Source organism: Saccostrea cucullata, unplaced genomic scaffold (assembly GCF_032062105.1).
Source record: "Saccostrea cucullata isolate Sc308-1 unplaced genomic scaffold, CSIRO_AGI_Scuc_v1 ctg160, whole genome shotgun sequence".
NCBI lineage: Eukaryota > Metazoa > Mollusca > Bivalvia > Ostreida > Ostreidae > Saccostrea > Saccostrea cuccullata.
The window spans coordinates 893,521-908,284 of NW_026938254.1; the positions used below are offsets into that span (position 1 = coordinate 893,521).

A 14,764-nucleotide genomic window follows, 5' to 3' on the forward strand; every position below is an offset into this window, starting at 1 on the left:
CTGTTCAAGAAAATTGTAATTTTTTTTGATTGGCGTATCATGCTGTGGCGCAGCACTTTATTAAAAATATTTAAGATTAAATTTTAGTGTCATTTCGAAAAATATTAATTGAAACCAGGTTAAAACATCAATTGATTTACTTGAAATTGGCATCCGATTTTGGCAAAAAATGTACCGACTTATAAGCGGGTCAATAGCAAATCCCACCAAAATAACGTGAAAAAATACAACCAACTTATAGGCGGACCAACTTATAGGCGAGTATATACGGTAATTATATATACAGTGTACTGTGGAGCCTCATTTATCCGGACGCTTTGGTTCCCCGTCAATTTGTCCGGATATGTGAAGCGTCCGGATACCTGAATCACCAGTTAAACAAGACATAATAACATTTTGAAATTCTGTTCCGATGAAAAAGCGTCCGGATACTGAAGCATCCGGATATCTGGCGTCCGGATATCTGAAGGTCCACTGTATATTAAAATCTAGGTTTATGGTGAACTAATTATACCTCACTCTGAAGAGCGGGTATACTGTTTTACCCTTGTGTGTCTGTCTGTCCATAATAAATTTTCTCAGCAACTACTCATCGCAGATGCTTGAAATTTTAATACAATTTTTTCTGAGGCATGCCATATGGTGAGATACATTTTTAGCTCACCTGAGCTGAAAGTTCATGTGAGCTTTTCTGATCACATTTTGTCCGTCTGTCTCTCTGTCTAGCTGTCTGTCCATCTGTAAACTTTTCACATTTTTGACTTCTTCTCAAGAACCGCTAGGCCAATTTCAACCAAACTTGCCACAAAGCATCCTTGAGTGAAGGGGATTCAAGTTTATTCAAATGAAGGGCCTTGCCCTCATTCAAGGGGAGATAATTGGGAATTGATGAAAATTTGGTGGTTTGTTTTAAAAATCTTCTTCTCAAGAACTACTGTGCCAGGAAAGATGAAACTTATGGGAAAATATCCTCAGGTAGTGTAGAATCAAATTTGTTCAAATCATGACCCCCGGGGGTAGGGCGGGGCCACAAAGGCCAACCAAAGTTTTACATAGAAATATATAGGAAAATTCTTTAAAAATCATCTTCTCAAGAATAGGAAAGCCATAATTGATCATATTTATATGGAAGCATCCCCAGGTAGTGTAGATTCAAGTTTGTTGAAATCATGACCCCCCAGGGGTAGGGCAGGGCCATAATGGCCGACCAAAGTTTTACATAGTGTTTACAAAGTGTCTGTCCGTTTCATGCATAACAAATTTTTGTCGCAGTTTCCTCAGCAATTACTTATTGCAGATGTTTGAAATTTTAACACAATCTTCTCAGAGGCATGTTAATGGTGGGTATTATTTTTGTTCAAATACAATGTCAACCTTTTGTTCATCCATGTGTCTGTCCGTTTCATACATAACAAATTTTCGTCACAGTTTTCTGATGTCAGCTTAATGTTTATCCATGCATCTGCCCATAACTAAGCTTGACGTATACATTAATATAATAGTGTATATTCACATCAGAGTTGGGGTATTACTGGTGAGCATTGGCTCACAGACTTCTTGTTCTTTTCAGATGACAAGTTGCTGAAGTCTTTACTGTCCAATTTGAAGAAAAGTGTATCCTCTTTCACTGTGTTTGGATTTGCCCACTACTTTTCAAGGACACTAGACATTGTGAGTAAACATGAACTTAACCAAACAATTGTTCCATTTTTCACCTACCCTATGGTACCAAAGAACTATTCCATCCCAGAATACAAGGTTAAGAGGATTCTGTCAGCTGGAAGGATACCAAGACAGGATGTGTATAAGTCATATCAGGACACTGTGTGTAAGCCAGTACCACAGACGCACAAGAAATCCAGATGGGATAGTTCAGACATAGAATGGGTACCTTCAGATGACGACATGGACTCATCCTTCTGTAACTCGGAATTTGAAGGAAAGGATTCAGATCCTGCTAGTGATGAAGACTCTTCACTGAATTCGGTATCTGAGAAATTGATTACTAACATTAAAGAACCATTAAAGGATGTATCCAATTACAACAGCCCAGTCAAACCCTCTAAAAAGGGCCAGAAGACTCATAGAAATTGTTTGGGAGAATTGGAAGACCAAGGAAAAAAAGCAGCATTTGAGCATAAGGAGAATTACATTAGCTGGAAAGATCAGGACCATTATGACTTTGGATACTCATCACCTCCCAAAGATAAACAGTCAGTTAACTCAATGAGAGATACATATTCTGATTACTCAGATTACTCTGTCTCTCCCATAAACTGGAAAAGATGTGAAGACAGTCCTCCAAGAAGCAGAAAAGAAGATGCAAGAGCAAATGAAAGGAAAGCAATGAGAAATCTGTATTCTGATTACTCAGATTATTCTCTCTCTCCCATAATCAGGAAAAGATGTGAAGACAGTCCTCCAAGAAGCAGAAAAGATGATGGAAGAGAAAATAAAAGGAAATTGAAGAAAGCACTGAGAGATCTGTATGTTGATGAATCAGATTATTCAGTTTCTCCCACTGTCAAGAAAAGATATGAAGACAGCCCTCCAAGGTATAGAAATGATGATTTCAGAGGAAAAGACAAATTGAAAACATCACTGAGAGATCTGTATGTTGATGAATCAAGTTATTCACTTTCTCCCATCGTCAAAAAAAGATATGAAAACAGCCCTGCAAGATGCATAGAAAAAGACATTGGGCAAAAAGACAAGAAAGAGAAAAGAAAACAAAGAGACAACAACCTAGTAAGTTACAGAAAAGATATCTTCAGTGCAAAGAACAAGAAATTGAAAACATCAGAAGATCCAAAAGAAGAGAATTTTAGTTCTGACAGTGCACATAGGAGAAAAGAACCTTGCGAAAGATGGACAAACATGTCTGGCAGAAAGGAAAAAAGCAACAATGCAATGGAAACTTGGGGAGAACTTTATCATGATGAAAATATCTACTCTCATCCAGCAAAACCCAATGAAAGAAACAAAGGGATTCCTTTAAAGCTGAAGAAATTGTCTGGTAGCACACATCATAAGAGTGCAGATGCAGAGAAACAACAGTCAAGAGCAAAGATGATGAAGGCTTTTTCTGATGATTCAAATTCTCTGCCAGATCTAGATGATCAGAGTGTACCTACCGACAATAAGCAATGTTGGAAGGATTCTATGGATAATGGTCAAGAGGTTGAGGAAGATGATTATTATGCCAGGCGAGTTGGATTTAGGTCTTTTAATGACACTGCAAGTGATGTGGAAAGTCTCTGCTCCTCAGAATACAATGGTGGCGAGGCATCTGTGAAGCACCTTATTTCATGTGAAGATGATGAGTTTTCTATTTTGGAGAAAAGCAGGTTTGTTATGGACAAAAAACAGAAACATGATACAGATTATAAGAGAAATATACAAGAAGACAAATCAGTCTCTGGAAAAACATTCAGAATGTGTCATGAGACCAAAGCCAAAAGCAAAGAAAATCTAAGAGAAAACTCTGAATTCTTGAACGATGATATGAGTTGTTCTTCTCAGGCAACCAAGCAAAAAAAACGTAAAGATTGTAAAGAAGATGTCTATGGAAGTCCAGCGAAGAAGTCAAGGCTCATTTCATCTCCAAGAAGCAGAGGCCTAGAAAATGAAGTGATTAAGAAAAGTCTGTGTGATGAAAGCTTTCATTGTGCTACTCCATACAGAACTCCAGAAATCGCCAAGCCTAACAACAGAGATGTAGGACGAGAGATTCTTCCATCCAGCCCACAAAACCCTGGGAAGACGCCCTCCAAGTCTAGGAACCAAGACATTCGCAAATTTTTCCAAGGTTGTTGTTAACACTTGAGTCCTTTATCTGAATGTTGTGATTTTTGCCCTAGTCAGCAATGGAAGTGCCAACTTTCTCAGTGTTATAATTCTTATTACAGTTCAAATGTTCATTACCTTTTCTTGGAGGAAATGCAAATTATAGTTTTCTAAGTATTAGATTTTGTGTTTCTTTGACATGTATTATTTTAAAAGGCACAGTTGGTAAATCTTGCCACAAAAAACTTTGAAAATATGTAGGAAGTTTTATGGTTTTAGACAATTAATGTAAAAGTTAGTGTTGATCAGTGTTGAAAAAGGCCAAGGTACATGAAATATGTGAATAACATTGAATATTCTTAAGGTACAATATTCTTTTTCTTATAGTTAAAAAGTTATAACTTAAAATAATATATTTTTGTGAAGTAACTTTTTACTCATTTATGTTGACTGAAATGCAGGGAGCATTTTTAGCTCAAGAAACATCAGGCTTAAGGGAGTTTGATTGAAGCTTGAATTATTCCTGTTCTTCTCTATCATTATAATTCATTTTAATATGCTATTTTACATTTGAGGGGCAAAATGGATAAGAATTGCAACATTTTTCTTTCCATTATGTATTCAATGAAGATTTAATTTGAAAATCAATCTCTGGGTCAATATTTGAGTGAGATCAAAATAAAAAATTAAAACACCTTGAATATATAAGGAGGCAAGAAGTAAAGTTATACAAGATCCCCAGAGTGCAAAGCTGCTCAAATTATTCGTACTTTATTCATCAAGCATGATATTTAAGCAAGTCAATAATACCAAGCCCTTCCAAAATTTACTTCACTCTTTCCAGTAATATACAGAAACTTATTATTATATACATGTACCTCAGGTTTATGTATAGAAAAATCCACAGTAGTCATCATCTATAGAGGGGAAGGAACTGCAACAATTCAATATGCTAGCTTTTTAATTATGTTCTTCAAATCATGATCCCCAGTGCTCGTATGTTGCTGTAGAACGTTTGTAAAGAGTTTGTATAACGGAGTTAAATATTCCTTTGCAGTGTATATTCAAAAATTTCAAAGTGGTATGCAAATTATAGTTTAAGTTGAGGTTTGAAGAAATTCTCTCATTTCTTTCTATGGAATATTAAATTTACAAATTATTACAGTAAAGTGCAAGGAATTAATTGAAAGAAAGCAAATTGGTCGAAGTGTTAATTTGTGGGTTGCATGAAGTCACAAAAGGGTTACAAACGTTCTGACAGAATTGTATAGACTACCCTAGAATTCATGATGACCTCTGACCATGAACTGAGAACAGACTTGAGTCAAAAATTTCAAATCACTGTAACTTTCGAAATAATTTGATAACGAAACAAATTTTTGCCATATATTTAAATTAGAATATGATGCAAAACTGAATTTTTTAATATTAACATATGAACAGTACAGACCTGTTACAATAAAATACCTACTGCAAAATTTTAAGCACAATCATTCAATAAAGCTCAAAAAAATAAAAATCAAAATTTTGACTTAAGTCTGTTCCCGGTTTATGGTCTTGGGGCTGGTCAACCATTGCAATCTAAGGTTCCTGTTTTAAGTTTTAAATTTTACTCTCTTTTTAATTGGAGAGGTACGTGTATTGTTTCATGGAGTGTTGAATTTTAGGTTTGATAAGTTTTACAAGTACATGTAGAGACATTAGAAGTTATTTAGTAGTTGTAAAAGTAATAGTAAAGCATGCATCATTATGGTAGTGCTATTAATAGTGTTTAGTGCTAGTATTATTTTGAAATGAAGAAACACCTAATTATTTGAAGACCTTTATTTTGTTTTAAACGAATAAATTCAGGGGAAAGTAGAGGAAGATTAAATGCCTACAGCTTTTTGATAGACTGAATATCAATTTTGATATACAGTATTAAAGAAAAAAAAGTGAATAACATGAAACGAACAAAGAGTATTTTGGGGTGAAGAGAGTCATGTAAATAAGATTTTTTTGTTTCCTTTTTGTAATCAGTAGTGCATGTGTTACAGTAGTGCTTTTCAGATTGTTTTAGTATTAGTATTATTCTGAAGAAAGTGTGAAGTCCTTAATTTTCTAAATACATGTACGTTAATACCATTATGTTAAAGGCAGAGATTTTTTACCGGGTGGTAAATTCCAGGTGAGGGAGGGGCTTATTCTGCACAGGTGTGAATGCCTTGGGGGCTAGCAGTCTACCTGTGGCCATCTGTCTCCTAATCCCTATACACAGAAAGTGATTTAATACACAGTGAAATACCCAGATGTCAAATTTTACCTGTGTTGGGGATTTTGAGAAAATTTTTAAATTAGTAGTAAAAAGGTTTTTCAATTATTTGTTTATTTTTGACTGTTTGAATACACCCCTACCCATGAAATTATTATGATTACATACTATAAATTCAAATATTAAAACAAAGATTATTTAAGATGTTAGTGTATGTGTTAATTAAAAAAAAAAAATCCTGTGACAACCAAATTAGACTTTAATAATTCATTCATCCCCAGAATCCCATCTATTAATTAAATGAAAAAGGAGACATGTTAACTACATTTCACTAAAAAAGAATTTCTGGGATTTTCAAAACCTTAATAAGGCTTTGTCACCATGAAACATGCTAAAAAAAAAGAATGCTTGTAAATTCTTATCTGAATAAAAAAGGAAAATATAAGTGACCCATGATTAGAAACATTATTTTTAAATTTAATTACATCACACAGTGCTGCTCTGAACCTTATCAATAACATTTCCAATCTAGGTTTACTGTTTAGCATATTAAAATTAATATTCAAATTTCATTTGAAAAAAGAAGGTTTTATGTATCAAAGGATTTTTTAAAAAAAAATGCTTATTATATTATAATCCTTTTAAATACTAAAGATATTTTAAATTCATATATTATCAATCTAAAATTACATAGCAATACAGTTTCTGTATACCATGTTCAGTAAACATCAAAGGATCAAAAGTTAATTAGAAGGTCAAAACGAGTCCCAAACAAGGTGTACAGGGTATACACAGGGACCAGTAAGTAAATGTCAATCAAGTTCCAGCAACCAATGATGGACCTTCACACACTTGATTGACAGGGCTACCCAGACCAGGTATGTTTGAAGGCGGTGCTTAAAATCTCTGCCTTTAAATTTATAAAATGATTTTGGTATTGGGAGAAAATTTAACACCATTTGACCTTCAGAGGCACAAATGAAAACTTGTTTTTATTCTATTTTTCACTCTTTTATGAAGTTTTTTTTTACATTAATAAATTATAGAGATTTCACAATTGATGGGAGCTTTTTGTTCAAATTTGATATGTTCATTGGCACTCAACTTCACTGTCAGTATTAAATGTATGTAAACAAATCTAGTGAGTTGAGTTATTCCAAGTATTGTGCAAGTTGTATAGAACAGATATATTAAGGTCAGACAATATGTTTCTCAATTCGTGTAGTGTAGCTACTTTTATGTTTTCATTCAAAAAATTGAGGCCAGTATCATTAATTTGATGTACATGTGTACTTATTTTTTAAAAACACTTTGAAAATTAACAGTTCAAATTCAAAAGAGAAGGAAAATTTTGAGTAATTTTTGACATATTACATGGAGATACAAAAAAGATATTTTATAAAAGTCTGGTTATTGTCAATGATTAAAAAAAGGGTTTAATGTAAATGGTAATTGTGCTTTTGATCCAAGTAATCACTGAATGATCTGATTTATTTAATAAAAGATTTTTCTTCCCTGTTCCAAACTTTTTTTTAGCTTACCTGAGTAATCTCAAGTGATCTTTTCTGATAACCTGGCGTCCATCCGTCTTAATTTTAATCTTTTTAAATTCGACTTTTAATCATAGAGTGAATTAAAATTTTGTTTCCTTGAGCTAAGGACATTTTTTTTAACTTAAGTATTAGGGAAAGAGCATGGGTACATTTGATTGACATGAGGCATTGTAATTAGCGGTCATTAAAAAAAAAAGTCGATGTTTGACCCGGAATTGCAATGTAAAAATTGTCAATGAGATGTTGGACCGCCTGCGTCACACAATGAACGGGATCAGCTAAATCAGCAAAGACTATAAAATATGAACGTTTTCCAAAAACGCCCTATTGTGGAAATATAATCTTTGTTATAACAAGAGATGTTTGTAAATCATCTATCCCCCCCCCCTTCCCCCAAATGATGGGAATTTTTCAAAGTCCAAGGGGCATAACTCTCTCCAAAATGCTTGATCATACCCAAAACAGAACTTGACCTTGATATTCTTGTGATAAATCTGTGTACCAAATTGCATTTCAATAAAAGCAACCTCTGCAAAGAAATTGAACGGAAACTGCTAATAATTTGATTTTTTTCAAGTCCAAGGGGCATATAACTCTGTCCTAAATGGCTCGATCATACCCAGAACAGAACTTGATCTAGATATTAAATTCTTATGATAATTCTGTATACCAAATTTCATTTCAATATAACCAACCTCTGCAAAGAAAACTAGAGGTACTGTGAGCAATGACTGAATGAGCTCACTAAATGATACCCCCGACTCCCAGATGAATATAATGGCAGTGTCCATGTTTTGCTATGGGATACCTAAATTATGAAGTAAAATAGGTGTTTCACAATGGCAATATGTAACAGATTCTGTGAAAGTCTCGTCAAATTTCATTCAGTGGTGTGAGAGGAGTTGCGGATAAGAGATGGGTACCCCAAAGAGCAACAGACGGACAGACGTACTGAGAGACGGACGGACATCCTGATTACTATATACCCTCTTTTCAAGCGGGGGTGTAATGAACGGAAGCTGCAAATAATTGGAATTTTTCAAAGTCCAAGGGGCAAAACTCTGTCCTAAATGGTTCTATTGTTCCCAAAATAGAACTTGACCTAGATATTCTTATGATAATTATGTTAACCAAATTTCATTTCAATATGTGCAACCCCTGCAAAGAAATTGAACGGAAACTGATGGTGGACCGACAGAGAGCAGCGAAGCCCTCCCTACAGACAGCAGCAAAGCAATATGCCCTCCCTTCTTCAAAGGGGGCATAAAAATTCATGTTGTGTAGCGATAACAGCTCCGTCCTAAGCTCTCAGGAATTGGAGGAGAATTTGGTTCGATCCTCGCATAGAGTCTTTATTATAGTGATTGGGATGTCTGTATGTACGTCCGTCTGTTACGCTTTGAGGTACCCATCTCTTATCTGCGACTCCTCTTCTACCATTGTATGGCATGTAATGAGACTTTCACAGAATTGTTACATAGTGCCATTGTGCACCTCCTATACCCCCCTTTTCGAAGAAGGGAGGGCATATTGCTTTGCTGCTGTCTGTCGGTCGGTTTGTAAGATCGGACCATTTCAGACAGCGTTATGCCCCTTGGACTCGGATAAATTCCAATTATTTGCAGTTTCCTTTCATTTTCTTTGCTGAGGTTGCACATATTGCAATGAAATTTCGTATATAGATTTATCATAAGAATATCTAGGTCAAGTTCTGTTTCGGATACGATCGGACCATTTCAGACAGAGTTATGCCTGGACGTGGAAGAAGAGGCATGGTCACCCGTAGACAAGAAAGAGTAATAAAGAACCCAGCGTTGCAAGACAGGAGATTCGCAATAAGAGAACTGAGGACAAGATTGTAAAATCAACCAGGATATCCGTAAAAGAAACGACTACAAGAAAAAAGTTTTTAAATTATGGAATTAGATATTCGTTCTCTCTAAAGAGCCATTACTCAAAAGATCAGAAACAAAGAGGTTTGTAATGGGCAAGATATCACAAACGCATGACGGGAAAGATTTGGAAAGTATTTTGTTCTCAGACGAAAGTTTATTCAAGTCTTACAATGACAGGAAAAATCGTCGAGTTTGGAGAAGAAAAGCTAAAATGTAAAAGAATACGCACTCTCCTCTGGCCAGGTAACAGTCCGGACCTCAATTCAATCGAAACCATTTGGGCTAAAATGAAAAGAGAACTGTCCAAGAAATTCCCTCTTAGAAGAATGTGGAACAAATACAATAACTTTCCTTCTCGGTAACAAAAGAATTTTTGCACCTACCTTGTACATAGCATGCCTGACAGAATAAAGCAGCGAAAAAGGCAAAGGGTGGTGCTACAAGATGTTAATTGTGTATTATATTTATCATCAAATTAGAGAATAAAAAAATTGATTTTTTTTTCAAAGTCCGTTTTAAAATTGTCCTTTTTTATAAATGAAGTTTTTACCAATGTGGCCTTATTTTGTGCGGAAAATCATATGAGCTTAAGGACCCTCTCTCTACACAAGTGCAAATTTTTTTTGGACATTGAGAAAAATATATTGTATAAAGGAGTTAATATTTTGCTTATTTATTCAGTTTTCACCATATGGTGCGTGGCATTTACCCCTGGGAAAAATGTTCAAAGACAACACAGTATCAGTGAATAGAAATCACTGTTAATTACTTCAGTTAAGAAAATACATGTAAATAACACGTTCAGTTAATTTATCCTGGCCTTTTAAAATGACAAAAATTATTTTTGAAATTACTAATTGAGTAATACATTGTATATTTCTATTTTTAGATATTAGATCTAAGGGCAGAGCACTCTAACTGCAGAAAAATACCTTAGAATCAGCACTCTTTAGTGTGCAGTGTAGAGAGGATTCTTAAAAAAATTTCCACGACATTCCCAACCGAAGCAGTATACCTCTTCTTTCATGACATGATTTTAACCAGAATCAACAGTCGGAAGTTCTCAATACAATTTTAAAGCAAACTGACTTTCAAATCCATTTTTAATCAAATATTCACAAAAAATGTCACTTTTATTTATTAATTGACAAAATTGAAAATAAGAATGGAAATTATCCTACAGATAAAGTTTAATATTTGATATTTCCGGACATTATTTATAATGAAATATATTTATATATATATACACCTACATTTGAACTGATTAACAATACAATACCCATTCAGAACGATAGAAAATTAGCAAAGACTCTTTTCTTTTATAATTAAATTTTACCAATTCTGACACAGTTTTTAAACAGTGCTTCCTAATTGTAACCATTAGATCTATCAGGCCAGGCACACAATCACTGACATCACTGAAATTCGATGTAAAGTTGTGATGCTAAATCATCCAAGCGCTCAATAATGGAGCTCAAAAGCTTCTGTGATCGAAAGTTCAGATGCAGTGCAAAGACGGCAGTATACCGTATAAGAAGAATTTTTAGTGAGGATTTAAAGAAGATGGGCGCATTTGGCGTGTGATCTGCAGGAATCATTTGTACGAAACATTTGTGGTTTAAATTTCCATGATTTGGTTGGCTGAACATAGCTGGTCAGATTTTACAAACACGTCCATAGGTTTTTAGCTCACCTCAACGAAGTTGGGGGAGCTTATGTAATACCCTCGGCGTCGGCGTCGGTGTCGGCGTCGGCGTCGGCGTCCACGTCGGCGTCGGCGTCCCAGGTTAAGGTTAAGTTTTTTGGAGCAGTTTTCTTTTTAAGTACTTCTATGTCCTATATTGATTAGACATGCATGGAAGATGGTTCTAGTGTGTTTCATTGTACCAGTCAAAGTTTCAGATGCTGCAATTTCAGCAAAGGAATGACCAGGTTAATGTTTTTGGAGCAGGTTAACATTTTTGGTGCAGTTTTTGGTGTAGGTTTCATTTCCAAGTAACTATCATCCCTATGTTGACCAAACTTGCATGGATGATACATCTAAGGATGGATACTACCGGGCTTGCTTCGGATGCTGAATCTGACCTACATTTTCCGGTTGAGTGAACAGGTTAAAGTTTTTGGTGCAGGTTTCATTTCCAAGTAACTATGAGACCTACGTTGACCAAACTTGCATGGATGATACATCTAAGGATACATACAACCGGGCTTCCTTCGGATGCTGAATCTGACCTACATTTTCCAATTGAGTGAACAGGTTAAAGTTTTTGATGCAGGTCTCATTGCCAAGTAACTATAAGCCCTATGTTGACCAAACTTGCATGGATGATACATCTAAGGATGGATACTACTGGGCTTGCTTCGGATGCTGAATCTGACCTACATTTTCCGGTTGAGTGAACAGGTTAAAGTTTTTGGTGCAGGTCTCATTTCCAAGTAACTGTAAGCCCTATGTTGACCAAACTTGCATGGATGATACATCAAAGGATGCATACTACCGGGCTTGCTTCGGATGCTGAATCTGACCTACATTTTCCGGTTGAGTGAACAGGTTAAAGTTTTTGGTGTAGGTTTCATTTCCAAGTAACTATGAGACCTATGTTGACCAAACTTGCATGGATGATACATCTAAGGATGCATACTACCGGGCTTGCTTCGGATGCTGAATCTGACCTACATTTTGTGGTTGAGTGAACAGGTTAAAATTTTTGGTGCATGTTTCATTTCCAAGTAACTATAAGCTGTATGTTGACCAAACTTGCATGGATGATACATCTAAGGATGCACACTACCAGGCTTGCTTCGGATGCTGAATCTGACCTACATTTTGCGGTTGAGTGAACAGGTTAAAGTTTTCATCAAGAGATGAAAATTCTCAAATTTGCTTCAGATGCTGGATTTTGATTACATTTTCATGAAGAAGAACTAGTTTAAATTGTTTATGTAGGTCTATTTCAAAGTATCAGATCAAAATTGCTTAAATATTTTCATTTTTGGAATGTACACTTTTTTTTGGTTAATTGTGTGACTTTGCCTTACTTAAAGACAACATTCGTTGAGGTGAGCTCTGTAATCTCTGATTACCTATGTTTTTTCATTTAGTTTGAAAGACCTTGTGAGATTGTAACATTTATGTCCTTTTTTTCCTAGGGGGTACCTCTGTATAGCATAGTTACATGTATGTTTCACAAAAAATAAACACCTAAAATAATTTAATGTATAGATGCATGATACGTGTACATGTACATTATATGGAATAGAAGATTAGAGTTGATTTTGCTTGAGAACCAAACTGAACCAAAATTTATCTAATTCAAAATTTTAATACATCAGTACATAAAACGAAACTGACAAAATAAATGGTTGTTTGCATGAATAAAAAAAAAAAACTGAACAGGTAGCCCAACTTACTGAGCTATCACCGCTACACATATACAGATGATTTTAAAAGGACAAAGAAGCACCACATTCACACATTTGGATTTTTGGGGGAAAAGTTCATTTTTCGTGGTCTCTGGGTCTTCTCTCCATTTTTTAAAAATGTGTATTTGTTTCTTTGAATTAAAATACAGACAAATAATTTTTTTAAATCATGGAGAGAAGACCCAGAGATAGAAAATTTTTAGAAAAACGTGTTTAAAAATGTACAATTTTGTACCAAATGTCTGATCTGGCCAATTTTCAAGTAATTTTTTAACAAACCAAAACTCAATGTATAGATGCATGATACGTCCCAGATAGCATGACTATGTTGGGCCAACACTGGTAAAAGGTTGTATGGTTGGAGTTTGGGGAACTACGTTGAGCCAACGTTGGACCAATGCTACCATGTCAACCTTCTCGACCATGACAGAATTCCTATGTTGGCCCAACGTTGGTCCAACGTAAGCAATTTCCATTCACTTTACTTTCCAAGGAAGGAAGGATGCTGACGTTGGCCCAATGTCGGCCCAATGTATATAATACAACCTTAAAGAAAGTGTCTTTTCAAATTGGTAGTTGTATGTTGGCCCAACGTTGGCCCGATGTTTGTAGTACACCCATAAAGAATGTGTCAAATAAAGTTGGTAGTGGTATGTTGGCCCAAGGTTGGCCCAATGTTTGTAATACACCCTTACAGAAAGTGTCTTATCAAGTTGGTAGTAGTATGATGGCCCAACGTTGGCCCAATGATTGTAATACACCCTTAAAGAAAGTGTCTTATCAAGTTGGAAGTAGTATGTTGGCCCAACGTTGGCCCAATGTTTGTAATACACCCTTAAAGAAAATGTCTTATCAAGTTGGTAATAGAATGTTGGCCCAACGTTGGCCCGATATTAGCGAGAGTGTTATTTTGTTTAGGTGTTTCAAAGATGGGATATTTATATTGGGCCAACGTTCGTCCAATTATTATACTGCCAACTAAATGATGGTGTCAATTTTATAATAAGCTGCTGAGCTTTACGTTGGATAACTTTGGTTCCAAGTATAAATTTAGATGCACATTCTGAAATAATTAAGAGGATATTCTATGTCCATGCTTTTCATTGGATGATTGCTTTTGTTTAGATATGATATTTTCAACATTTTAACTTTGAACATAAGTGATCACAGCACCAAAGAGTGTTTTATTCTATTTTTTTGAATTGTGTGCATGCTTATTCATTTGTAATAAAACGCTTAAAATTATGATTTTTTTCATGAGCGTGGTATTCATGAGAATTAAGAGAAGACTGAATACATGTTAGTTAAAAGTTCTCAGGAACAGGATGTGAATCCCAGATAGCAGAACATCGTTGTTCCAATCTTACATTATGTTTGTATTATCGCTGTTGGGTTACCTTTATTAGGCCAACAATGGTCCAACATGGAATATTGATAGTTGGTTATGTATAATGGGGCCAATGTTGGGCTAACTGTTGGCATTACATCATAAAACTATTATCGTGAGAGAAAATATTGTTGGGAGATTGGCATCGGCCCCAAGATGGCCCAATATACCATAAATCTGGCTGAGCATCATGGGTAGGTAACATCCGGGCTACTTGTAATATCCGCGCCATTTTTAATCTGACACGAGCATAATGAGACTGATGCCTTGCATATCTTCATCCACTTTGTAAGTATTTATAATATGTTTGCTTCGACACAGCTTAATTAACGTTTATAGTTTAAACGATATCGTGTACAAATCTGTGTAAATCAGTGCAGAGGCCAGGTGCTGTTGAGTCAACACTGTCCCTGATAGCATGCTAACATTTGGCCAACAGTGGGCCAGTGTTATCGGTTACTGGGTTGGG

The 14,764-nt window shown here is 35.3% G+C and overlaps 1 protein-coding gene across 1 annotated transcript in view; it reads left to right on the forward strand.

Annotated features, from left to right (window-relative positions):
- Nucleotides 1-5,914, forward strand: part of LOC134249804 (uncharacterized) — a 29,247-nt gene extending 23,333 nt beyond the window's left edge. Inside the window, exon 3 of the mRNA XM_062732169.1 lies at nt 1,571-5,914. Coding sequence (XP_062588153.1) covers nt 1,571-3,819 — 2,249 coding nt within the window. The 3' untranslated portion in view covers nt 3,820-5,914. The remainder of the gene's footprint in view (nt 1-1,570) is intronic.
- The last annotated feature ends 8,850 nt before the right edge of the window (nt 5,915-14,764 follow it).